A 24,530-nucleotide genomic window follows, 5' to 3' on the forward strand; every position below is an offset into this window, starting at 1 on the left:
ATGTTACGAGAAAGAGCATATTATCGGCGTTCAACAAGTTGGATACTCACGAAGTTTACGAATAGCGTGAGTGGTATGTACAAAACATTATAGGCATATGTTCAGTATCGAGGTCCGGCTTTGCGTAATCATAGTGACTTGTGCCATATCAATTTTGGAGCGTTAAGCAGCACTACTCGCGTCACAGAGCGCATCGCTCTCAAAACAACAACCCACGTTTATATACAAGGTTTTGCTATGAAAGCTTGTCTCAACATCAGTCCATGTCGATCCTGTTAGAGTCGGTTGAACATTACGCGGGCGATGGCCCTCGGCATTAACACTCCCGATCGCGCGCCGGAAGTCGCTTTCCGACATCTTATCCCCGGAATACGCGCCCCGACACCAACCCGCCTGCCTCTTTCAAGACCTGTGCAAGTGCGTCATCGCTCCACAGAGGCGCGCAGTAAGCACAGAGATATAGCAACAACAGAGATAGCACATCTGCCCGTACAGGGTCTGTCTCAATCAATACTTCCACCCTGCATAACAATCGGTCAACATCGGCCAGCTGCTCCCTGGCTTGCACACAGTACTTCGCTCACACGCGTTCAAACCCTCGAATTAACGAGGCTGGAGATTCAACGGGGCACGGCATCCTTTCCACGTCCCGGCATTAGCGTCATGTTCGATAGGCGACCAGGTGGATTAAGGGTGGGCAGACCCCCATGACCAGTCGATAGCTCTTCCAGTTTCGCATCTTCCAGACCTAAACATTAGTTCTACGTCTCGATACACTATTCAACGTTATCCTGCCCATATGCTGAGGTCAAAATAGCTTCGCTATGGCTACGACGAAAAACATAACGAGCGGCAATAACGTGGACGCTACTAGCGAGAAAGAGACATGTCAGGACATGGACGTCGAGAAAGATGGACCGCGAGCCAACCTGGAACGTCAGCCTTCTGAACCCCCCTACTCTGTCTTTAGCAAAGGCATGAAGGCATGGATCATCCTACTTGTTTCGATCTCCGCTCTAATATCGCCGTTTGGCGCGTCTATGTTCCTTCCAGCACTCAATGTGCTTTCCAATGTGTTGAACATTACACCTACACAGGTCAACATCTCAATCACGACATACATGGTACGTCTGGACAGTTAATCTCAGTATGAAATGGACAGGACACTCCGCAGCTCAGGCTTCGCTGACGTTGTGGCGTCCACCGATATCGGTAATGCAACTAACTGTCCTAGGTCGCCCAAGCTATAGCTCCTGCTTTCCTCGGAACTCTATCGGACAACAGTGGACGGAGATTGACTTTCATCATATGCTTCGTGATCTACAGCATCGGCAACATCGGCCTCGCACTTCAAACGAACTACATTGCACTTCTCATTCTGCGTATGGTACAAGCCGTGGGAGGCACAGCTGCTATTGCATTGACAATGGCGGTTGTTGCGGATATCTCTACATCGGCTGAGCGAGGAACTTACATGGGTTATGCACAAGCTGGTGTATTGATGGGCCCTGCTTTCGGTCCGACAATAGGTGGGCTGCTGGCACAATATTTGGGCTGGCGATCTATCTTCTGGTTTCTGGCCATCTTCTCTGGAGTACTGCTCATAATATTCGTATTCTTTTTCCCTGAGACTTGCCGAAAAGTCGTTGGCAATGGCTCTATACCTCCTCAGGGCGTCAACCGCTCCGTCATTAGCTGCATACAAGCGCGTAAGCTCGCTAAGCTGTCGCCCAACGAGAGCACAACCAAACCAGAAAAGACGAAAGTCGCCTGGCCAAATCCGCTTGCAACGTTCCGCATCTTAGCTGAAAAGGAGTCGGGAATCATCCTACTCTACAATGGCCTCTTCTTCACTGGTCAAATGGTTACGATCTCTGCCATCCCAGAACTGTTCTACGCTGCGTATGGCCTTGATGAATTGCATATCGGTCTTTGCTACATCTCGAATGGTGTAGCTTCTCTGATTGCCTCACTCACTCTGGGTCGAGTTGTTGATTGGAACTTCAGACGCTATGCTAAAGCTGTTGGTATGACTATATCCAAAGGCAAACAGCAAGACCTCACCAACTTTCCCATCGAGCGCGTTCGTCTACAGATTCTGATTCCATGCCACATCATTGGTATGATCGGAGTGCTTATCTTCGGCTGGACACTCAAATATCGAACACACATCGTTGGCCCGGAAGTTGCCCTATTCATCATGGGCTTTGGTGTGACTGGTGCATTTAATATCACCAATGGTTTGCTCCTCGATCTCCATCGTGATAAACCCGCAGCTGCGACAGCAGCGGTCAACTTTGCCAGGTGTATGATGAGTGCTGGTGGCTCGGCGGCAATTATCCCAATGTGCCATGCTATGAACCCGGGATGGGCGTTTACGTTCATAGCGCTGGTGATGGCTGTATTGCTTGGGGTCGTCATTTGGATCATGAAATATGGAATGAAGTGGAGACAAGAGTTAGCAGAAAAGACAAGGCTGAAGAGAGAAGAGAAGGAGAAAAAGGCAGATCAAGAGAAGGTTACAACAAGGCATCACTAATCTATTTTATCAAGCTTTTCATGAATACATCGTTGAATTACATCATTTGGTTTAAACATGGACCTCTCAGGAGGTCCTCGTCCATGAGCACGCAGATCATGTTACTGAGCGTAAAACACAACACCCCAAGTCAGTGCAACAAGAAGCATGCGACTTCAAGCGCCAAGCGGCATGTGTATCGTCACTCGAAGAATGCCGAGATTTGATCATTTAAATGAAAATATTTGGACTCCACTGTCCAATCAGTCAAGAGGTAACTACACAAACGCGCAAGAGATACAAGTCTCAGAGGCAGCTCACCATAGAGCTACATGTCCTCGATAGTCTGACTACAAAGACCAAAAGAGTCTATGATGATGACTGCAATGTCCTCTCTACATCTGATGACGACCAGAACTTCGATTAAGACATTATGCCGAGTGGAGGGCACTCGAACCAGCCTCCAGGTCTCAACGTGGCAGAAAGCTCACGCAAGGCCTGGCAATGGCCGTAACGATGAGTCTCTACTCCCTTAAGATAATCTGACAAGAAACTGTTGCGTTCAGTGTAACGTTATTAGCCACATCAAGCACCTGTGCTCACTCACGAATCAAGACAAAGCGTGAGAGAAATAGGTAGGATCAGGGCGTACGTGCTCGAAGCTAACCGAGCTGATTGGCGTTCTGTACTTAGGTTGGCTTCCCTTGTAAGCAGATGCGAGGTGTGGTGCTTGTGGCAAGACGCACCACACTAGATCTCGCACCGGGAAGCAATATAGTCGGACGCCGAGTAACAAGTGAGAAGCTTTGGTACATTGTCAAAATATTGTTATTGGTGATCTTCACATATCTACCGCCCACAATCCTTGCGTATACATAGGCCATACGGAAGAAATGGTTGTTCAAAGATCGCGTTTGGTGGCATCGACTGAGCGTAGTAACAGCGATGCCCCAGAAGTGGCCATCTCGTGAATTCAAACAGTCCTCAAAACCTTCACCCCAGTCATCTCAGCCATGTCGTATATCGCGTCAACCACTCGGTCCACGTCCATACTCTTGAGTGGTATCCGGTGCGCGCCCTCCCATTCAACCAATGTTACCGTGCAGTCCTCGCAATATTCGTGTAACAGTTTTCGATGGAGATGTAGTCCCGGGTCTGCCATGCCATGGACATGGAGCGTTGGTTTGTGCAGCGTGGCTTCCTCGTCCACCTCTTTACAGAACTGGAAACCTTCAGAGATGTTACCCGCACTCACAAGTGCGTCGCTCTTCATCAGCTCGGGGTTTAGATTGCTCAAGGGCGCCCGACCGGCTAGTAATATTCCGAATCTCCACCTTATGCCTGGAATTCCTGTCAGACCAGTAGCAATCTTTGTTCCTTCTTTGCGGGCTTGGGTTTCTCTGGCTTGCTGTTCGAGCAGTAGGCTTGCGGATAGCTTCGCCCCCTGACTGAAACCCATCAAGCCTACCCACTCGCCTGTGCCGCCTTCTCGGTCATCGTCTTCCATTGCTGTTCGCATCGCATATCCAATTTCTTCTATACAAGTATCTTCATCGATTTCAGGGTGTTCAGGAAGCCATCGTAGCCAGCGCCGAAAAGGTGCGTAGTCACTGTATACGCCAATAATGTCTGAGTGGGGATCGCAGAAGAAGGGGCCGTCAGCCCATACGAGGCGAAAGGAGTGTTGAAGATGGCGTATGAGGGATCGGGATTGCGCTTTGAAGATAGCGGCATTGACGCCGCCGCCGTGTAGGCAGAGAATTCGAGGGAGAGTCCTTGTATCGGGCTTCGTCGGAGGAATCTTTGAGACTGGTTGTGAGTAGGTTGAAGGCATGTTGTGGCTTATCTGTCGCCTTTCACTCTGGAAATGGCCGCGACCAATAGATTGTGTGCTGTGAGTGATGGCCTCAGAAAGTGATGGATCGGGTTCAACACTGTAAATTGGTGTACAACAGACGTGGTTGCAAGCAGATCATACTGAGACAGGCTGACTCCTAAAATAAAACCGTGTCTGCGGCATACCATCGACGTGCCGTGATTAGTCTCGGAGTCCGAAGCGTGGTTGAAGGCGTACTACCGCTGACCCTGCATATAACTATGGTGCCAGGTATGAGACACCCATGGTGTGCAGCGCTGTCCAAAGCCTGTAAATGCCCAGACTAGAGCCTCCTATAAGTCTTGACGATCTACGATGGAAAAAGAGTGTTGCGGTGAAGGTTTAATTCGAGGCAGCGAGGGGCGGGGAACCGCGTCGGCACAGGAACGCGCTAATCTGTGTCATCATCGAATACGCGCTCAATCCTCCATGTCAGCCCAACAATCACACTACTTTGGCATCTACGCAAGGTTAAACAACAATAACAATAACAATAACACAATGGGAATGGCTTCGTCGAACATGCAGCCAGACGCTAAGGGTATTACAAGGGGCACAGTTCATGATATCCCATATCTCGTAGAACATGATTGGCCTTCCACGCATAATCACACATAGGCTACGGCCATCATTTGTTCTTTGAGCTAAAACATGGAAGCAAAAAGTCTCCATTAGGCTCAACGACGATGTAATCCGGTCCATCCATGTACCAATTCGAAGTGAACATTTCCAGTGCCATAACACAGATTTCATTGACGATATCTCCCACGGAAAGTCGGTTGTGGGTTTATGATATTCTAAACTTTTCTGTGAGGTAAACACGCCTAAACCGCATAGGAAGCAGAAGCGATATACATAGCAGCAGCATGTACAAGCATATAGCACATGAACATGCCTCTAAGATATATCGCAAGCGACATATCGAAACAGTGGCGGAGCCAATCCTTGACTTGAGATTTGCGCGCAGACGGGAGAGATTTCGTTAATAGGTTTCTTCAATCTGCTTCGGAGTTGCTATCATCTGAACATGTGGCTCTTGTGTTGAGAAGCAGTGCTCATGGTTTTCTCCATGTATATCCGAGCTTCAATTTTGACTTTGCAGGAAGGTAATGTAAATTTCAGAAACGTCTTGAACATTCATCGAATAGGGGAGCATTACACGCCCCTGTTGACCGAGCACGAGGAGTCTTCAACCGTAGATACTCTTGGTGTTCTGAAAGACCCGAAACCCCGTGCTCCACCCGATTATGGTCTTTGAGAAGCGAAGACGCAGCGTCATGAATAAAGTGTCTTCCCCTTCCAAGCTTCTCCCATTCTCCTTACTTCTATCCGTAATATAAGTCGAAGAGATGTCCAGGACTGATCGCTTCAACATGAACAAAGCGACTTGGATAACGTGAGCAAGAAAATTGGTATTGGAGAAGACTACAAACCAAATATACCCTCCACGCCAGCGCTACGGTACCATGCTCCAAGTGCTACATTTCCACGGGAGTCTATATGCATGCCTTGGATCATGGTCTGGAACCTACAATCAAGCCCGCCCAAGACACCCGTTCACCCAGACGCGTTATTCATACGAGACTTTTGCTGTCATAATCGTCGTAATTTGGCGATGCCGGTCCAATATCTCTTTACCAAGCCCTGAACTCTCCATTCTCTTCTCCCGTTCCTCGGAATCTGATTATCATGGCATACTTGGGCTCGTGAAGCCACCTAGGCTGCTGGCTTGGGAGCATTGGCGGCGTGCTGCGAGAGGAAGCCGGGGTCGTTTTCGAATTCTTCCCTGACCTGCGAATTGTTAGTGTGTGTAAATGCTCGAGGGTGGTGTACTTACAATATCCAAACCGCCTACTAGCTCACCATCTGCCCAGAGTTGTGGGAAGGTCGGCCAGTCGGCAAACTCCTTAAGTCCTTGTCGCACCTCGTCGTCGGCCAGGATGTTGAAGAAACCGTACCTAATGCCCTTTTCACGTAGGATTGCCACTGTCTGCCGGCTGAAGCCACACTGGGGCGAACTCGGTGTACCCTTCATGAACAACATGACTGGTGCTGCCTTGACGAGTTCGCTTAGTCTTTGGTGCAACTCGTCCTTGTTTGTCTGCTGCTCGCCTTCCCGGTGCTCACTCGCGCTGTATTCGGGTGCGGTCTTGGGGTCCTGTGCGCCAGGCGCGTAGCCAGCGAGGCTCTTTCCCGTGCTGTCGCCGTTCTCCTGTGGTCGTGTGACGGTTTGCGCGGGTGGTAGACTGGACGACTGGCCGCTACCGGCACCAGCGTACTTCTCAACTGCTGCTCGTACTTTGGATGCATCTGAGCCTGAAACTGTCTCGAGAGTCTTGTCATCCTTCTGCAGAACGATGTATGGGACGGCAGTGACATCGTACTGCTCAGAGACCTCAGGCAGGTCTTCGGCGTTGAGCGACAGGAATTTTATGGGCGCGTCGGCGGGGTATGTGCTGGCGAGCGTCTTCAGGATGACTCCCATCTGCTCGCATGGCTTCGCCCATGGTGCGTGGAAGTAGATGATGGCGAGAGTGGAGGGCGCAAGCGCGGAGATGGTCGACTGGAAGGCCGACTCATCCGTCATCTCCTGCATGGTAGCCATTGTGTCGATAGTCTATGTCGGGATATGGAGGGCGGTTGGATGCGTGAGGTGGATGTGGATGTGGAGGCTCGCTGGTGTTCTCGAATGAGTGTATGATCTGATTAATATTTAGTCGCCGCCCAAGGGAAACAGCCTGTGAAATCACGTCAGAGGGCCGAATTGCGGAATCACCCCGCCGTTGCCGCTTTGTTATCAGATCGGCCAATAGTCTCCCCGGCGCCGCAGAGCCCCGGACTTTTTTTGTTAGCCAAGATTTCGGCATCAGGAAACCACCCAGATTAACAACGACAAAATGATCAAGGCAGTGTACGTCAAAGACAGCTGCGGCTCCTCCACGCCAAGGCGATTCTAACATGATTCTCCAGGAAACCAAAGAATGCTCGCGCCAAGCGCGCAATGGCAAAGCGCGAACCGCAACAGAACGAGAACCCCAAGACCACGCTCTTCGTCTCTGGCCAGAAGACTTCTCAGATCCTCAAGCTCGCCGTCGCCGATATCTGCACCATCAAGCGACCCTTTATCGAGCGTTTCACCAAGAAGAACGACATCCACCCCTTCGATGATGCTTCTTCGCTCGAGTTCTTCTCCCAGAAGAACGACACCTCGCTCCTCGTCCTGTCTCTACACTCGAAGAAGCGACCGCACTGCTTGACGTTGGCACGAACATTTTCATACAAGATGTTGGATATGCTAGAGTTGTACATCAACGCAGAGACCTTCCGCACGCTTCAGCAATTCAAGAACAAGAAGCCGTCAATCGGCCTGAAGCCACTAATCAGCTTCCACGGCACCGTCTTCGAAGACCCCAACCAGACAAAGTACACCCTAGCAAAGAGCTTGTTTATCGACCTGTTCAAGGGCCAGGATGCGACCGAAGTCGACGTCGAAGGCCTCCAGTACCTCATCTCCATCTCCGCCGAAGAACCCACCGACGCGCTCCCCAACCCGCAAATAAAACTCCGCTTCTACCTCCTCCGCACCAAGCGCTCAGGCCAAAAGCTGCCGCGCATCGAAGTCGAGGAAATGGGCCCGCGCATGGACTTTGCGCTCGGCCGCGAGATGTTCCCTGATCCGGATATGCTGAAGGAATCGCTCAAGAAGCCCAAGGGTGCTGAGCCGCGGACCAAGAAGAACATTGACACTGACATCATGGGTGACAAGACGGGTAAGATCCATGTTGGCAAGCAAGACTTTGCCAATCTGCAGACTAGGAAGATGAAGGGTCTTAAGCGAGGAAGGAACGAGGACGAGGACGAGGAAGTTGGTGTTGAGGATACGGCAAGTGAAGGCGACGATGAGGAGAAGACGCCCAAAAAGGTTAGGGTATGAAATGTAACAAGGCACAAGATGTAATTGCATGGGTGGCGTTAAAGGCACTTCCGGCGTTCAAATGTTGGGCGAGACTATACCATTCTGCACGTTTGTAGCAAGTCATAGGCGTCTCAAAAGTCGAGTTGTTCAGAGCAACGCTCATAGTCTATACGTCTCCTGCTGTGTCTACCGTCTATTCATCATCGGGTTCGTCAGCTAGTAACCACTTCGCCCGACACTTTACCGCTGCACTCCTGACCTCTCTCTTCCCATCATCTAACGCAGCAATAAGTCTCCTCACAACCTCCCTCCTATATCCTAGTATCCTCTCCTCCTTGAACTTCTCTGCTACCAGATGCAAACACTTCAACGCCGCCACCCTGACTGCTGGCGGTGGTGGTGTAGCCTTGTTCTCCTTGCTGATAGTAGCATTAGCAAGAAGTCGAGAGATCAGCGCACCGGCATGTTCCTCGAGAACTTCAGGCTTCTCAACAAGTGTAGAGGTAAGCGTGCCAATCGCGGCTTCTTTAACACTGTCAGCGCCCTTGAGATCAAGCGATTGTAGAAGGAGGGTAACGAGTTGCCCAACTTCTTCGACTACTATGTCAAAAGGCATCCATCTTAGCGCACCACTAAGTGCGATGAGGTAATTGGGTTTGGTCTGCGGATCTGATTCTCGGAACGCTTTCGTGATACTTGGCACCAGTAAAGCAAAGCTTTTGTGTTTGTGCAGGCCAAGGATTTGGCAGTGGTTCTCCTTGGTGAGAAGGTCGTCGGGCTGCAGAAGAGTTGTGAAACCTTGAGCAACTGTAATCCCATACTTCGGATGTGATAGTAGTGACAAGAGCGTTGGGTATAACGTGTTCAGCGCAGGGCTGCTCCGTAGTACTATGCCTTTAAGACAAGCGAAGATGATGCGTATCCGTGGTGGATCAAGCTTCTCTGGGCTAAAGAGATCGAGCTCGGCGACAAGGGGGTCCATACTTGTCTTGAGTGCTGCAGAAGTGTAGTACTTGTTGATGACCAGCGACATTTGACGAAGGGAGGCTGATCGGATAGGTAGAGATAGGGAAGGTTGCTGGACGTAGTTTGCAAGAGAAGAGACTAGTAGTTGTAGTTCGCATGGCAAGATTGCATCCTTGCGAAGGGAGGCGAGGAGGTGAGTAGAGACGATCATGGTCTTATTCGCTTCGGTACCAGCATTGAGGTTGAAAGGCGGGAGCTCAGTTTGTGGCTTTTCCCGGAATAGGGTGTACAGCTCAGTAGCAACAGTGTTCTGCTGATGTATAGGCAAGTACCTGATGATCAAGTTGCAAATACGACCGACAAGATCCAGTGTTGTCTCATCATCGAAGGCTACCGGGTGTGATTCGTCAGAAGTTGATGCGCGCTGGAGAAGTGGTAGTGCGATGTCCCTGTAGTAGGTTGAACTGTCTGAACCCTGCGACAACTTGTTCTCACCCTTTTTAAGTGCATACAACATCGCAGAGAGGAGTGCGACGATGTATGTAGAAGAAGCGCCTTGTTGGACTGCTGCGCTGAATTTATTCTTCAGTCGCAGTACAACTGTGTCGAAAACTTGCTCTTCACCTGCTAGCTTGGCAAAAGCTTCGAGCACGGTCGAGTAATTGTTTGATCCATTTGCATCCGTATCTGGAAGCTGCGCAAGGAAAGCCGGGAATGCTCTCTCGACGACAACCTGTGGCTTCTGGTGAGCAATCTCGACGATGCCATTGATAGCTGCTTCTTTTATCTCATCCTTGCCGTACGACTCTTCGTGGATGACGATGGAATGCAAAAGCTGGATGACGCGACCGATGTCTTCATCGCTTAACAATCCTCGCGCTTTCGATAGCTGGATGAGCCCATCAAGACAGACGAGTCGGAAAGACACCTCCTTGACGGGGGCTGTCTCCAGACCATTCAGCATTACTTCCAGGGCTTGGTCTCGGAACTGAACGAGCGCGTTGTTGCCAACTTCTGCTCCGCCAGGACCCATCTTCTTCCAGTCCCCATACACGTCGATGTTGGCCTTCACGAGTTGAACAAGAACTTCTAGTAATCCTCGGCGCTTTGCCATAGTGTCGGCTGTCTGGAAAAGTAAGAAGAGATTCGGGAGTACTCCGGCTAGTAGAATTCTAGTAACTTCTGGGGAAACGTTGGCAATGCTCTGAAGAAACCTTGCGGAAGCCTGCGATTGTTTCGTGGGTGCATCTTCTAGGTGCTCGTTGCACTCCTTGATGATTGGTTTGAGATATGCGTTGAGTGATCCTGGAGTACCGAGTGAAAGTGTCCTTGCAATCGCAGCTAGACCTGCAAGTGCTTCTTTCGCTAGATCCTCTTCTTGTACATTTAAGACTTCGAACTTCAGCGCATCCCACAGTGTAACTGCGTATAACGATACTGTCCGCGGCCCGTACTCGGTCACTGAGGCAGTAATGGTCGACAGAACATCACGCTTGGTGTTCATGGACGTGGAATCGAGCTTATCTAGGAGCGCAGGGAACGCGTATGGCGCAAAGTCGGCTGTAGACGAAATGCAATCTCGTAAGCGATCCTTGAGATCTTGCGCGGTGATACCGTATGGGTCGTCGGGAGGCGGTCTGAAGGTAATCGGGAAGTAATTAAAGACTGCGTCGAATAGGTCCTGAGCATCTCCGCCAATATTCCACTCGGTCATTGGCACCCTCAGTATCGAAAACACGACCATGAGGTTCCGAGGGTCTTTCTCTCCGTCAAAATATGCTATAAAGCGTCCCAAAAAGTCCGGCGTCGCATCGTGGTGGGCTCGTAGGACTTCGCGATATTTTGCCATAAGTGTATCGATCAAGCGCAATACTGGGTAGCGTTCGCTCTGCTGCTTGTATTGGCGCAACGGATGTGTATTGTTCAGGAGGGCATCAATGATGTCGACTACCCGCTGGTCGTCCCACTTCCCTAGCTCCTCCAGGGCCGATAGTGCCTTTGCACATGATCCAAGGCCTTCGTTGTCTTCGGTTCGGGAAAGGATAAAATCGCAGAGTAGGTTTCCTGAACTTCGTGTTAGCCCAGCCCTTCCGCACTGCAGTATAGTCTCATGCTAAGAACGCCACGCCCGTTTGATGCTTCGGTTCGACTCGAAGCGTGTGGTAGACTGATACATAAGGCGAGGTAGTATGGGTGAAGTGATCGTGGTAGACGTACGCTGTTGAAGGGAGAGGACCTTCTGCGGAACCGATGCCAGTACCTCTGCGAGATACGACATTGCTGCGTCAGATTAGCATAGACCGTACTGTAATTCTAGATGTACGTACTCTTTGATCGTGTGGCCCCATCCTCACTATTTAAAAACTCTCCAAGGTCAGTGACCAGGCTTATAAGCTTCAACTCGCCATTCTTCAGTCCTGTCTGCTATCAGTCCTCATCCCACGTAATGCCCCGCCGGAGCCTCGTACATACGCGTCGCGCTCCGTTGAGCAGTGGTCGTCGCCTCTTTCTTGTTTCTGTCGAAGTCGAGCAGATATTGCTGGATATCTGACATCTTCTCGTCGCGTCCGGGGTATCGTAATGTGTTGTTGGGTACCTCGAAAGCACGCGATTCAGAAAGTTGCAGACTCCCGGCAATGACGTTACGGAGTTGCGGTGCTGCTGATTGGCCGGTATCGGATGGTGGGGCGGGTCGCGCAAAAAAAGTGATGGGAAGTGTTCGGCAGTGAAGAAAAGAGCGTTTAATTGCGCCAATGTAAGAAGCTTGACTGGTCTTCGTGGTCCCGTGCAGTGAAATAAAATCGGACTTTGAAAACTCATCTCTTGATCTACTTGCACTGACGACTATCACCCGCTGAGTCCCCAGACGTATCCCCAAACAGCAAAGTTACCCCGCCATGGCCGACGATAAACCCAACTGCAAAGTTATCCTCGCGAACAACATCGCCAAGGGCCTTCTGGACGAAGTTCGCGATGGTCTGAACAAGATTCAACGCAAACCGCTCCTTGTCGGCTTTCTCTCCAGCGCTGATCCTGCGGCGAGAGTATACGCAGAATGGACGGGCAAAACTTGTGTCGAAAAGTGAGCGCGTCCATTGATCAAAACTCACTTCTTCCATCGATATGCCTTTGGTTGCAAGCTGGGTGAAGGCTGCCTACTAACGCTGTCATAGTGGCTTCGCATTTGACCTCCGCGAAGTCGATCGCGAACTTCTTGAGGACCGCCTCATCGAAGCGAACAATGATCCTGCCGTTGACGGCATAATCGTTTACTACCCCATCTTCGGCAACCGTCAGGACCAGTATCTCCAGCAGATTGTCTCTATCGACAAGGATGTTGAGGGACTATCGCACCGTTACATTTTCAACATGTACCAGAATATTCGCTTCCTCGACCCTGCCAACACGAAAAAGAGTATCTTGCCGTGTACCCCATTGGCCGTGATCAAGATCCTCGAGTATCTGAGGATTTACAACACTATCCTCCCGTACGGTAACAGGCTTCACGGACGCACTATTACCGTCATCAACAGAAGTGAGGTCGTAGGCAGGCCGTTGGCCGCACTACTGGCAAACGACGGTGCCCACGTATACAGCGTGGATATTAGTGACGTGCAAGAGTTCACGCGAGGCGTTGGTCTAAGGAAGCGAAGGCACGAGGTGGTGGAGAAGCCTGGCTGGACTCTCAATGACTGCCTCCCACTTAGCGATGTAGTCATCAGCGGTGTACCTGGAGACAAGTACAAAGTCCCGCTGGAGTTGATGAGGGACGGAGCTGCATGCATCAACTTCTCCAGTGAGAGGAACTTTACACCAGAGGTCAAAGAAAAGGCCTCGATCTACGTTCCTGCCATTGGCAAGGTCACCATTGCAGTGCTCTTGAGAAACTTGTTGGTATGTAATCATACTAAGAACCGCAGAGCTATACTAACCGTGTCACAGCGCCTCACTCAAAACAAAATCGATGCTGCCGCTCAGGGAGTGGAAGAGAAGTCTTCAGTGGAACCAGTCATTCAATCGACTGCATAGACATGCCTGGTCCATTTCTTTTGTCCTGTTTTCATGTTGATACCCTATAGAAGGCACATATGCCAAAATAAAAGCTGTTCGTCATGTCATTCTTCTTCCTTTTGTAGCTGTACATGCTCAATATCATACAATACGAAAAGGTATTGGCTTTCGCCTAGTGAGACTATTTCGTAGAAGCAAAGCCATCGTATTAAATTCGGGAAAGAAATTACTACAAGAACGTCATTATTTGATAGTGTAGACTACCAAACCAAATGAGATAGCATTAGCCGACTAGACCCTACAACACCCAGCCATGCAAAGCTAGATGAAGGATAGCAGAGGCACAGACAAGACCAGGGAATCGTTACAATCTCAAACGCCACGCTAACATGGGAAATTAAGACGCCTCTGGTGGCATAGGCACTGGCACACTCTCCACTTTAATCTCCGGTGGTGGCGGCTCGTATGCATCGTTGTCCACTTCCGGCACCGCTCGCCTAGGCATCGGTCTCTCCCTTTCTTCATAGTACATATACTCTTCAGGGCGACTATTGTATCTCTGTGGTGGAGGTCTCTCGTATTGTACTGGTACGTATCCATATGGATCATGTTCGTATCGATGAGGTTGATGTGGCATATACGGGGCGCGATACCTAGTGTCACCGCGTACACGAATGACTTCGTAGTCGTGGATGGGATGCCCGTACTCATCAACATAAACTGGTTGTGGCCCACGAGGTTCGTCGTAACGATATCGTGGTGGTGAGTACGCATGAGGATGCAGACGATCTTGCACAGATACGTAGCCCCTTGGGTGACGGCGGGCAGGCGGATAGAAGCCATCGTCCTGTACAGATTGATCAACACTGTGCTCTCTAGAATACGCAGGCTCGTAGTCAGGTTCGGCATTCGGTTGCGGTGTTTCTTGTTGATCGATACGGCGCCGTTGTTCTTCATATCTCCTACTCTGCGAACGACTCATGCTAGATCCGCGGCCGTAGGGGTCTTCGCGTGCGACGCTCATGTATCGATGATATCGAGACGGTCCTCGATTGTCATTGGGTCGATCCCTTCGGCGTTGAGGCCCAGACCTTCGTGGTGGGCCGCTCGGTCCAGGCATGGGCATCCGGTACCCATTAGATTGATAATCATCATATCGAGAATTGTTAGAGACAGTGGATGGAGCACGAGGGTGTGGTGGTGCAAGTGGGCGCACAGGTGCCGTCGCTTCAGCCGGTACAGAAGTATCAGGAGGTGGGGGCGTGTAACGGGGTCCGTCTCCATTCTCCTGGGCTGGTATTGCAGCCTCCGGTTCTGGTTGTGTTTGCGACGGAGGTGGCTGTGGAGGCTCATTCTCCGCTAAGAATCGATCCGCTGCAGATTGTCCTTGAGGTGGACTTGCGTCTCTCGACTGGCGCTCATTCATGAACCGATATTCGGACCGATGATCGTCTTCTTCGTAGTATCGAACCGGGCGGGGATACGCACTGTATTCCCGACTGCCGTGACTCCCTTCCCGCGGATGCGCATAGACCACATCTTCGGGAGGTCCATAGAATCGCTCTTGCTCGCGGAAAGCTGTCCGGCGACCAGAATAGTCGTCATACGCAGGACCCGCATGGATGATCCTAGGACTAGGCGCGTACTCCACGTATTCCCGCGGACGATGATAGCCATCATCAAGATGATCCCTGGACACCTGACGGAGAAGCATGTTAGTCCCATTGAAAGCCCTGTGGAGTACTGTATATCACCTACATAGTATCTAGGCTCATCATAATGGTGTTGCCTGCGCTCAACGGGCGGGCTTTGTCGGTAAGAACGTTTCCTATTTGTGGAGCCGGATGCCTCATTCGATTCACCGGCAAGGGTTGGTCGAACAGGCTCGTAACCAGCCTCCAATGGTTTGGGTGGCAGTGACAAGTTTACTTCTGCAGCATTCATGACAGAGCTTGGGCGTGCTATAGTTTCACCAGGAACATCGACTGCACCAGGCGTTTTGTCCGTATCCTTTGGTCCTGATGAGGCCGGGGACGCAAGGCCATGACTATCAATCACGCCGATCTTGGGCAACGGCATGGGAAACAGGCTGGGAAAGACAGTTGCTATCATTAGTAGCTTCTCGTCGTCCATGCCTGGAGCGTGTATGAGTCCAGAAATGAAACGTTCGCTGGGCAGCTCGATCATGTCCTCTTTCCAATCCAGAGGGGCAACAGGAATTCCATGGCCAGGCATATGTTGCTGATATGGCAGGTGTTGACTCCTGAAGTGGGATAGCAGACCCAGAACAGTGTATGTTGTTCTTTCTTCCGACTTCGAGTAGAAAGAACTTCCCAAGTGATGTGAAGAGCCAGTCTGACAAGCTTTGCACGAGAGCCCTGGCGCGTTCTTCAAAGCCTTTGGCATCTCATGATTAGACATAGCATCAATGAAGTGATTCAGGTTCGGTTCATGGTTGAACTCTACATGAAACTTGGAGATGACGCGATGTAGCAACACATAGATCCTAAGGCTGTTCGGCATATCTTTGATCCCAGAGGTGCGCTTCCAGATGTCCTGTGTCATCTCGATGACCGTACTTACTTGCTTGTCAAACGAGCTAGTACTTTGGCCAGTATCTTCTGTACCGCTGGGTGCGATCTCAGGAACTCCTTGACCGGGTGGTGGCATGTTGGGTGGTGGTGGTGGAGGAGGAGCAGCTATGGCATTGTTGATCATTGCAGGAGAGGTCAAATATGGGTTCTGGGCCGTGTGAGCACCATAACCCGGAGGTCCCATGGCTTGGTGCGCGTACATATCCACGGGAGTCGCATATGGCTGGGGGTACTCGTATCCGGGCATTGTACCAGAAGGAACCTGTGGTGGAGCGAATGGTCCATTGTACTGACCTCCGTAGTTGTAAGGTCCAGGGCTCGCCTGTGGATGATGAGTAGGCATGTGAGGTGTCGATGTGCCTGCACGTGAGTATCCGCCATAGAAGCCACCAAACCCGTTCGTGCTAGAAGAAGGGTGGTGAGCATGGTGAGGTTGTTTCACAGACAGAGGATCTGGATGGAACGGGGTTTCCTCTGGCCACTCGGCTTCTCTCCACGCCACGACTACGTTTCCTGAACTGAACGCAGCAGTGTGCTTTGCTCCGTAGTGCTGCGTGACGCCCTCGAAACCATAGAATTTGTTGTTGTGTTCGCACCCACTGCCACGGCACAGGAAGATGTCTTTACGGAACTGTTCTGTTAGAGGCTTGATCTTATTATCGTACACCCACTTCATGTTATCCAGGACGAGTTTAGGCCTAGCATTTATATTGTCAGTAGAAGGCCGCGTATGTTGCCCAGATTGAGCGGGTTCCTGTTCCGCTTCCTCAGCGTAGTATGTGCGTCGCACGTAAGCAAGAAGGTCAGCCGCAAACTTTGGGCTATTATCGTAGGTTACGGCATTGCCATGGTCCCAGTCCTGGTTGATGAAATCGTCGGCAATAGCATCGAGCCTGTCGCGGATGGGACGTTGCGATTCCTCCCATTCCCGGTCCATGACTTCTCTGGCCTCCTTGGAGTTTGCGTCCGGGTGGCGGCGGTCCACTGGTTTTGTGGGAAATGAAGCAGCCCGAGCCACGTGGTCGGCTTCTGCTTGTTGGGCAGCAGGAAGTTGAGCGATCAAGCGGGGCTGAAGCACACTCCATGCATAATCGTTCATTGGCTGTGAGATCTGGATAGCAGCTTTGAACGAGTCCATGTGGCGCAGAATGTTTGGAGCAATAGGAGGATCCATTTGCTGACACCGTCGTTCTATGTCGGTCTTCCGAGTCGCCTTGGCCTCGTTTGCATCGTGGAGATTTCGCTGGCCAGAGGGAGTGAAAGCCTGTGGTGGGACAGTGGGCGGTCGGGCTTGCGCATGCTGAGACGATGGTGCTACACCTGTTAGGTTGGGAACTGGAGGGGTGTTGTTGAAGTATCGAGAAGCATCGCCATGTCTGGCAGCAAATGAGACAGCAGAGGTATACTTACTCGCTGGAACCGGGGCATGAATTATGGGAGAAGGAGTTCGGCGAGGGGGTGACTTGGATAATTCTCTGTGTGACGTGGCAGCGTGTGAGGGAGCTGCAGATGCTGCGCGCTTCGCATCCTTGTGCTCTTCCATCCATTGATTCTTGACCTCCCAGCGCTCCCAGTTCTCGGCTACCTTCATGCGTTCTTTCCCGCGAGCATCGAGACCTTTAGACCACTCCTCAGCTGCTGTAGGGCCACGACCGATGGCTTCATTCATCTCCTGCGTGATTTCCTCAACATGCTTCTTGTAGTAGAACTTGGCAATGTCCACGTTGGCTGGCGTGGTCACAGATTGCAGTGCATATGCAGCAACGTAATGCTGGTCGTTTGTGAGTAGCGCGAAGGGGAGGGCGGGTCGTAAGGCGGAAGAAGCCGAAAAGAGAAGGCTCGCGTCCTAGATATGTCAGTTGCGACCGTCTGGTAGGAAGGCGCAACTTACCGTCTGGCATTGTTGTAGCAGGCACGGCCCACACGCTCTGATAGCGAAGGGCCAGATGACTCTCACGCCTGCTTTGCCAGGTCCTTTTTGCCATACGCGCTCGCCTGGAGTATGAGAATCAAGCTTGTTACAGAACTGGCATCTCTTGGACCAAGCCAGCTGCCACATCTGCAGCTCAGTGAAGCCTGGGAGTGGCTTCGGAGGCTTGGTACACATGGCATTGCGGGCAGAGGCCCACAACGACTCAGACTTTAGGAGATGCAGACGGCCAGGATGCGACTTTGAAGTCGACACGCTGCGCACGTCTGTGAGATAGGATAGGAAAGATCGATTGACCTGGATCAATCGACCGAGATCTGCAAGCGAACAAAAAGAGAAAACATGCTGCCACAACTCAGGTGGTAGCCTTGCGCAACGTCTCAAGTCGCCCGAGGTGCAAGGAGAAAAGACGCTGAGCTTGCGCTTCTTTTCATGCTCAACAGGCGCATCTTCTGCTTTGCGCTTCGCGAGAGGCGCGTCGCTCTGCGCATCCGTCGCATGGGGTGGATTTGCATTAGAGCTGTAGAAGTCGACCGACGACGCTACGCTCGATTCCCGGTCCTCCATGGCGACGCAGCCGTGCTGGTGCAAAGTTCACAAAAGACTCATTGTCGGGCGCGAGCAGGCTAGGGACATGGAGACATACGACGATGACAGACGACCGACGACGGCGACAGATGCGTTGTATCAGCGCGCGTCGGGACGGAGACTCGAAAAGGCGGTGCGATGGGTGTGTTGTCGATGCTAGTGTTGTCGTGGCAGAGTGGAGGTGAAAGAAGGCTAGAATGCAGCTGCTATGGAGCACTTGAGTCTAGGCGGCGGTTTGAAGGATGCAGGATATGCTGCTTTGCATGCAGCGTTGTCAGGCGGTGCGGAGGAGCTATGTCCAATCGTCGCGGTGAGGCGGACGAGGGTCTCCTTGAAGGCCTTGGGCGTGCCGTCGGCACCGCTTGCCAGGTGCCCGAGCCAAGCATGACATAGTTGCTCTTCACACCGAACTTGTGCGCGGCGGCTGTGCTTACATACTGGACTAGGATAATTCACGCCCAATTACACATACACACATACGGATACCCGTACTGTGCCTTGTCCGACCCATTGTGCTAGCTGCGAACCACCTGGGCCTCTTTTCTCTCTGCCTCCCTCTTCTCCACCACATCCCCCAAGCTTCCCCTCTACTCCTCCTGCTCCCACCATGGCCACGCTCAACACCTCCAGCAACGGCCCCAACATCACCCGGAGCTACCAGAATGTCGTCAATGCCCCGGCGCCATCTGGTCCCCAGGCAAGCTCGCCCACATATGGTCAATGGGCTGTCTTCACAGTAGCTGCTCCGCTTGTCAGCGCATTCCAGCAAGACGGCGGAAAAGAGAGCGTCCTGAAGGTTCAGAGCACCGGAGGTATGTGGAATACACGCAGCACTCCCCCAATGGCTGTGCATGCAGTGCAGCCAGCAGACACCCAACCGTGGAGAGCTCTCGGGCTGTAGCAAGGTGTCAACCCAAGCTCGGGGCGTCGGCACTTCACAGCACAGCTTGGGAAACGTTGCGAGGCATCGATGCTGACTTTGTACAGAGGGAGAGCTACTCGACCTGATAGACGAATTCTCGGATGGCCGCATCCAGTTTGCTTTCGTCAAAGTCAAGGACCCGAACACGTCGCTGCCTAAGAACGTCCTGATAGCTTGGGTAAGCTCCCCGCAGCACCTGCCAGGAATACGATGCTGATACGCAAACAGTGCGGTGAGGGCGTTCCAGAGCGGACAAAGGGCTACTTTGGCAGCCACCTTACAGTTGTCTCAAAGCTTCTACATGTGCGTATTTCCAGGCCTTCCCTGCTCGTCTTCTAATCCGCATAGGGATACCACGTCCAAGTCACCGCACGTTCCGATGCAGACCTCACCCCCGAGAGGATCGTTGAGAAGGTCGCAGATGCATCTGGCGCCAAGTACGGCGGTGCCCCCGACGTTCCTGCCTCACGCGGCCCACCTCCCGTTGCCGCGAAGAAGCCTGTCTTTACACCCACGTCCATCGGAGGCGGAAACTCTGGGTTCAACCCACTGGGCCGCTCGCGTGCGCCTGCGCCAAAGGGCGACGAAGATGCAGATGGCTGGGGTGCTGATGCCCCTCAGGTGTCCAGATCGCAGCTGGAGAAGGTCGGAACCGCCTACACTCCCACCAAGGTCAACATGGCCGAGCTTACCGCAAGGAAAGACGAATCCACCGGCTCTCAGCCCTCGCAGAGCGATCGCCCTGAAGTTGTGAAGGGCGCTTATCAGCCAGTTGGCAAAGTCGACATTGCAGCTATCCGAGCCCAGGCGCGCGATGCTAAAGACGACCGGCCTACCGTCGTCAAGGGCGCATATGAGCCTGTCGGCAAGGTCGATATCGCCGCCATTCGTGCAAAGGCCCAAGCCGCGCCTCCATCCTCCGGTGTGTCTCCAGCCGCGACAGGAGCGTCAAACAACGAGGAGGAGGAAGAGAAGCCGAAGTCACTTGCAGAGAGGTCAGCAGCCTTCACCGCCCAGGCCAAACCTCTCACCAGCTTGCCAAAGCCCAAGGTTGCAAACAAGTTTGCAGGTGCGAGCGCATTCACTGGCACTAAGGCCCCCACGCCTGGAGGGTTCGGTGCAAAGCCCGCTCCTGCAGCACCTATCGTTGGCGCTGCGAGCAAGACATTCGCCGACGAGGGAGGAAAGACACCGGCGCAGATCTGGGCCGAGAAGAAGGCGGCCCGTGGCGAGACCGTTGTTTCTCCTACCGCCGATGCTGCAAGTCGCCCAACTCCTCTTCAGAGCCAACAAAGTGGAGGAGGTGGCTGGCAAAGTGGTTACTCCGGCAAATCATGGGCTCCTGTACAGACCACCCGAACAGGGCAGTCTGCCAGCAACCTCAGTGAGCAACGTACGGGTGACGCACCTCAACAGGAGGAACCAGCTTCGCCTGCAGCTGGGGGTGTAAGTTCGCTCAAGGATCGCTTCTCAGGTGCCGCTCCCATCATGGGAGCACCCTCTTCGCGTCCTGTACCGGAGCCACAAGCCTCTAGCCCACCACCTCTCGACACTTCCAGCAAGCCTAACGCAGGCCCAAGGGGTGTCCCGATGCCGGGCCTGCCTACCCGACCCAAGGAGCCAGAGGCAGAGGAAGAGGACGTGCCTGCAACTCAACACCAGCGCATGCCCTCTCCACCGCCCCAGCCGCCTCGCAGCCCATCCCCCGAGCCTGCTGGTTCTCCCGTTCGTATCGCAATGCCTGTTGCTCGCGGACGGGAACCCGAGGAGATGTCCCCTGCCGAGGAACACGCACCACCTATGCCTGCTCGGTCGCTTGATCAAGCAGCTAAGCAACAAGCGCGCGACATGTCTCCCGAGCCCCAAGTGGAGGCTAAAGATCCTGCTCGTGGTGCTGGCGCCGCTGTTGCAGCTGCCACTTTCGGTGCCGCCGCTGTAGGAGGTGCCGCCGTTGGTGCTGCCGTCGCTTCTGGTCATGATGATGATGAGGGTGCAGGTGGCTCTGGAAAGCGCGCAGTCATCCAGTATGACTATGAGAAGGCCGAGGATAACGAGGTCGAGCTTCGCGAAGGCGAGTACGTCACGGATATCGACATGGTGGACGACGACTGGTGGATGGGCACCAACTCGCAAGGCGAGCGTGGTCTATTCCCGGCCAACTACGTTGAGTTGGTGGAGGGCGACGACGATGCCGGTGCTGCACCAGCGCTACCTGCGCATCCCTCAGCGCCGCAGGAGCCTGAGCCTGCCGCGGCACCACCACAGTCTGCTGGCGGTTCTGGCCCAACTGCTACTGCTCTCTACGACTACGAAGCCGCCGAGGATAACGAGCTGAGCTTCCCTGAAGGAGCGACAGTTACTGGATTGGTAAGTCCGTTCGTATGACCGTCCAAGCCTATGCTAATATTATTGTAGGAATTTCCAGATGAAGACTGGTGGCTCGGTAGCTACAACGGCCAATCGGGTCTCTTCCCTGCCAACTACGTTGAGTTGAATGAGTAAGCTCACTCGATGCTACAAGTCTGTCTTGAGCGATATCGGAAGCTAGCTTGCATTGGTGATTTTGTTGTTGATTTACAACACGCACGACTAAGTGGTTAAGATAGGTATAAAAGTTGCAGAATCCAACCCTTTCAACTCCAATCAAATGTCCAGACGATTTACGTTGGTAGGACTGACACTTCTAGAGATGCACTGGGATAACCAGCGTCTCCTTGTACATATCCAAAATTTCCAGAATCGAATACCACGACCCTGAAACTGGTCACTTGTGGATAGAATTTGCTTACTGAGCTCCACGGTCAACTGTATTTCGGTACTCACTACGTGGGGTAAGACTACTTGTGGTTGTACCTCGCTAAATCTATGATTTCCACTGTTGAGGCCATGGCTCACCTATGACAACCACGAGATTATGATAATCCTAACAGCTATCCATGGCACCTTCTCTCTCGCTGGGCCGAGTACGCACATGACTACAGTTGAAATGGTTCCTGCTAGGGTATATAATGGTATAGTGTTCTTCACTTGTTGACTTTCTACACAAATCATTACGACGATATTGAATGCTCAAGACGAACGCACACAACTACAAACGCCTACATACACACTGAGATTTTTTTTTCACGACAAGTTGGCTACAACAGAATCCTTCCTCATTAAGACCGAGTCATTTTGGAGCTCTCCTGGAACGTTTCACATGTCTTCCTCCAACGACCCACTCACTACGAGTTACCTCGTCTTTGTCGTAGCCTTTGTGTGTTGGATGTGCAGCTCTTTCTCGATGAGGGTCGAAGGCGTAGCCTTGGAAAGAAGGTCTTACGCAGCTGAAATCGAAAATTCCAGAAGATCTCTCGATCTGGCCAAAGCTGAGCATTCCTCGGTCATAGATGACCTTAGGAAAACTATCGAAAAGGACATCTCCAATACCGTCATGGTTCTTCAGTTCACCAAGAAGAGTCTTAAGGATGCCCAAACCGCCCTCGAACAGTCACAGAGGATAGCTGCCACTCACTTCGAGTTCCGCGAAGCACTCGCCAAAGAACTAGCCCGAACCCGAACGCAGCGCAACTGGGCAGCAGCCGGCGTTGACCGCTCTCTGGATGCATTAAATGAGGCGGAACGCAAAGCCTCCTCCCAGGAACTCGTCGCATACGAAATGCAGTGTCAAATCAGGTTCAAGGCCAACGAGCTGCGCGACATGACGCTTTCGTTAGAAATGGCCAAGAAAGAGCTAGCGATTGCCAATGAGTTTAGCCAGAAGGCGCAAGACGAGATTGACGAGCAGAATCTGAGAATCGAAGAACAAGAAAAGTTGGTGGAGAAGAAAGAGCAAATAATCCTAGGTTTGTCAAACCAAATAAGGGACCATAAGATAGGATGCAGACGCATGCATTCTACGATCGAACGGCCGAACTTGGGTGTGGATTCGGTTCTTACAAAACTCGAAAACATGAATAGAAACCTAACTGAAGAAGCCGAGGATTGGTGCACAATAAGCCAAAACTGGTCGACAAACAATGCCAATGAGATTCATGCCATGGGATCCGAAATCGAGGGGGTAAGAGGGGAACTCGCAGAGTTTAATGCTGAGAATAAGCGTCTCACGCGAGATCTCAAGGCCATGGCCAAGCATGCTAAAATTTTCCACAAAGAGCGAGAGTTCATGACCCAGCAGATTGAGCAGCTTGTATGGGACGTCAATGCTCTTAAGATCGCTAAGAAGGAGAACGGTTCTGCGGAAGATATGGACGTAAGCGCTACAAAAGACGAAGAGGAAGATGAGGAGGAATACCCCTCTTGGTTCCCCAACGAAGACGACGGTAATGATGACACGTCACACAAGCTCAACGAAGATAGCGAAAAAGAGCTGGAATGGTTTGTCCACGCGCCGACAGCCACCACAGCGACTAAGTATATTGACGAATGGTATACGAAAGACGCCAATCTAATCAGAAATGAGGGCAGGAACCAAGACTTAGACCAGTGGATTGAAGATGTAGACACTCTGGTAAATAGTGAAGATGGGTTATATTACAAGGATCTGTACGAATCCTTGTATAGCGAGGATGAAGCTCTTGCCATTACTACATTTGAGGAAGAGGACAAGGACATGGCTTAGGTGTCAGGCTGAGATTGTACCAACTCGCCCACGAGGTAGCCCAAACGGTAGCAATCTTGTGGTTTCTGGCAGGTCGAAAGGTCATAGTTTGTTCTTTAGTTCTGGCGAGAATCTGTTCACCTACAGCCTATGGATTTTTGGAGCATATAATCTCTTCATTCCTATAGACGCTAAAATCACACGATCAAGGTGTACTTGGATTGAGATATTCGTACTTCAAGTAGTGGGAATTGCCTTTGGACTATCTTTGCTGCTTTCACCGATGATATAGCTAACCCTCGGTACTGGAAATCAACGCGCGCTAAGGAGTATGATGTAATGAAAGTCGTGACATAGGAGAACGACAAGTCAATTCACGAGTGATGTGATAGTCCCATTTTCATGTACCTAGTAAGTGCTTGCGTACACATCTTGAAAATCACGTCAACTTTAGTAACATAACTCGATTATTCTGAGACCGAGATATACCCTGATTGTCTATGATACAGGTAAGTTAGGGTGAGGGTTAGTAGGTGAACCCTTACAAGCCCATGCTGCTTCACTGCTTTTTCAACACAGGATACGAGTTGTCTATGGTGGTGTTGTGGC

General features: G+C 51.8%; 9 protein-coding genes across 9 annotated transcripts; 5 read left to right on the plus strand and 4 right to left on the minus strand.

Annotated features, from left to right (window-relative positions):
• Window positions 1-404: 404 nt before the first annotated feature.
• Window positions 405-2,567, plus strand: CC77DRAFT_1054410 (MFS general substrate transporter). The gene is made up of 2 exons (XM_018527792.1): window positions 405-1,124; window positions 1,235-2,567. The coding sequence occupies exons 1-2, from the start codon at window positions 825-827 to the stop codon at window positions 2,537-2,539; spliced, it is 1,605 nt and encodes a 534-aa protein (XP_018380347.1). The 5' UTR covers window positions 405-824; the 3' UTR covers window positions 2,540-2,567.
• A 762-nt stretch (window positions 2,568-3,329) lies between these two features.
• Window positions 3,330-4,741, minus strand: CC77DRAFT_1025262 (citrinin biosynthesis oxydoreductase CtnB). The gene has a single exon (XM_018526037.1). The coding sequence runs from the start codon at window positions 4,350-4,352 to the stop codon at window positions 3,492-3,494; it is 861 nt and encodes a 286-aa protein (XP_018380348.1). The 5' UTR covers window positions 4,353-4,741; the 3' UTR covers window positions 3,330-3,491.
• Window positions 4,742-6,110: 1,369 nt separating this feature from the next.
• On the minus strand, window positions 6,111-6,999 carry CC77DRAFT_947478 (monothiol glutaredoxin-like protein-4; the record flags this gene model as incomplete). The annotated part of the gene is made up of 2 exons (XM_018535143.1): window positions 6,111-6,185; window positions 6,232-6,999. The coding sequence occupies 2 exons, from the start codon at window positions 6,997-6,999 to the stop codon at window positions 6,111-6,113; spliced, it is 843 nt and encodes a 280-aa protein (XP_018380349.1).
• Window positions 7,000-7,228: 229 nt separating this feature from the next.
• CC77DRAFT_1099466 (ribosome biogenesis protein-like protein RPF2) lies at window positions 7,229-8,611 on the plus strand. The gene is made up of 2 exons (XM_018530005.1): window positions 7,229-7,305; window positions 7,365-8,611. The coding sequence occupies exons 1-2, from the start codon at window positions 7,292-7,294 to the stop codon at window positions 8,326-8,328; spliced, it is 978 nt and encodes a 325-aa protein (XP_018380350.1). The 5' UTR covers window positions 7,229-7,291; the 3' UTR covers window positions 8,329-8,611.
• On the minus strand, window positions 8,416-11,967 carry CC77DRAFT_484240 (ARM repeat-containing protein). The gene is made up of 4 exons (XM_018531864.1): window positions 11,749-11,967; window positions 11,604-11,693; window positions 11,494-11,556; window positions 8,416-11,340 (listed from the first exon to the last, which is right to left on the minus strand). Exons 1-4 carry the CDS (start codon window positions 11,828-11,830, stop codon window positions 8,504-8,506), a joined length of 3,072 nt encoding a protein of 1,023 aa, XP_018380351.1. The 5' UTR covers window positions 11,831-11,967; the 3' UTR covers window positions 8,416-8,503.
• Window positions 11,764-13,506, plus strand: CC77DRAFT_1025266 (NAD(P)-binding protein). Its single transcript, XM_018526038.1, has 3 exons — window positions 11,764-12,358; window positions 12,450-13,170; window positions 13,219-13,506. The coding sequence occupies exons 1-3, from the start codon at window positions 12,174-12,176 to the stop codon at window positions 13,303-13,305; spliced, it is 993 nt and encodes a 330-aa protein (XP_018380352.1). The 5' UTR covers window positions 11,764-12,173; the 3' UTR covers window positions 13,306-13,506.
• CC77DRAFT_1000078 (hypothetical protein) lies at window positions 13,317-18,757 on the minus strand. The gene is made up of 3 exons (XM_018523114.1): window positions 17,773-18,757; window positions 15,046-17,727; window positions 13,317-14,986 (listed from the first exon to the last, which is right to left on the minus strand). The coding sequence occupies exons 1-3, from the start codon at window positions 18,376-18,378 to the stop codon at window positions 13,685-13,687; spliced, it is 4,590 nt and encodes a 1,529-aa protein (XP_018380353.1). The 5' UTR covers window positions 18,379-18,757; the 3' UTR covers window positions 13,317-13,684.
• Window positions 18,758-18,897: 140 nt separating this feature from the next.
• CC77DRAFT_484225 (hypothetical protein) lies at window positions 18,898-22,253 on the plus strand. The gene is made up of 5 exons (XM_018531863.1): window positions 18,898-19,211; window positions 19,387-19,499; window positions 19,550-19,624; window positions 19,670-21,688; window positions 21,737-22,253. The coding sequence occupies exons 1-5, from the start codon at window positions 19,007-19,009 to the stop codon at window positions 21,821-21,823; spliced, it is 2,499 nt and encodes an 832-aa protein (XP_018380354.1). The 5' UTR covers window positions 18,898-19,006; the 3' UTR covers window positions 21,824-22,253.
• A 267-nt stretch (window positions 22,254-22,520) lies between these two features.
• CC77DRAFT_1054418 (hypothetical protein) lies at window positions 22,521-24,069 on the plus strand (the record flags this gene model as incomplete). The annotated part of the gene is made up of 1 exon (XM_018527793.1): window positions 22,521-24,069. The coding sequence occupies one exon, from the start codon at window positions 22,521-22,523 to the stop codon at window positions 23,940-23,942; it is 1,422 nt and encodes a 473-aa protein (XP_018380355.1). The 3' UTR covers window positions 23,943-24,069.
• Window positions 24,070-24,530: the final 461 nt, after the last annotated feature.

Source organism: Alternaria alternata, assembly GCF_001642055.1.
Source record: "Alternaria alternata strain SRC1lrK2f unplaced genomic scaffold CC77scaffold_28, whole genome shotgun sequence".
Lineage (NCBI taxonomy): Eukaryota > Fungi > Ascomycota > Dothideomycetes > Pleosporales > Pleosporaceae > Alternaria > Alternaria alternata.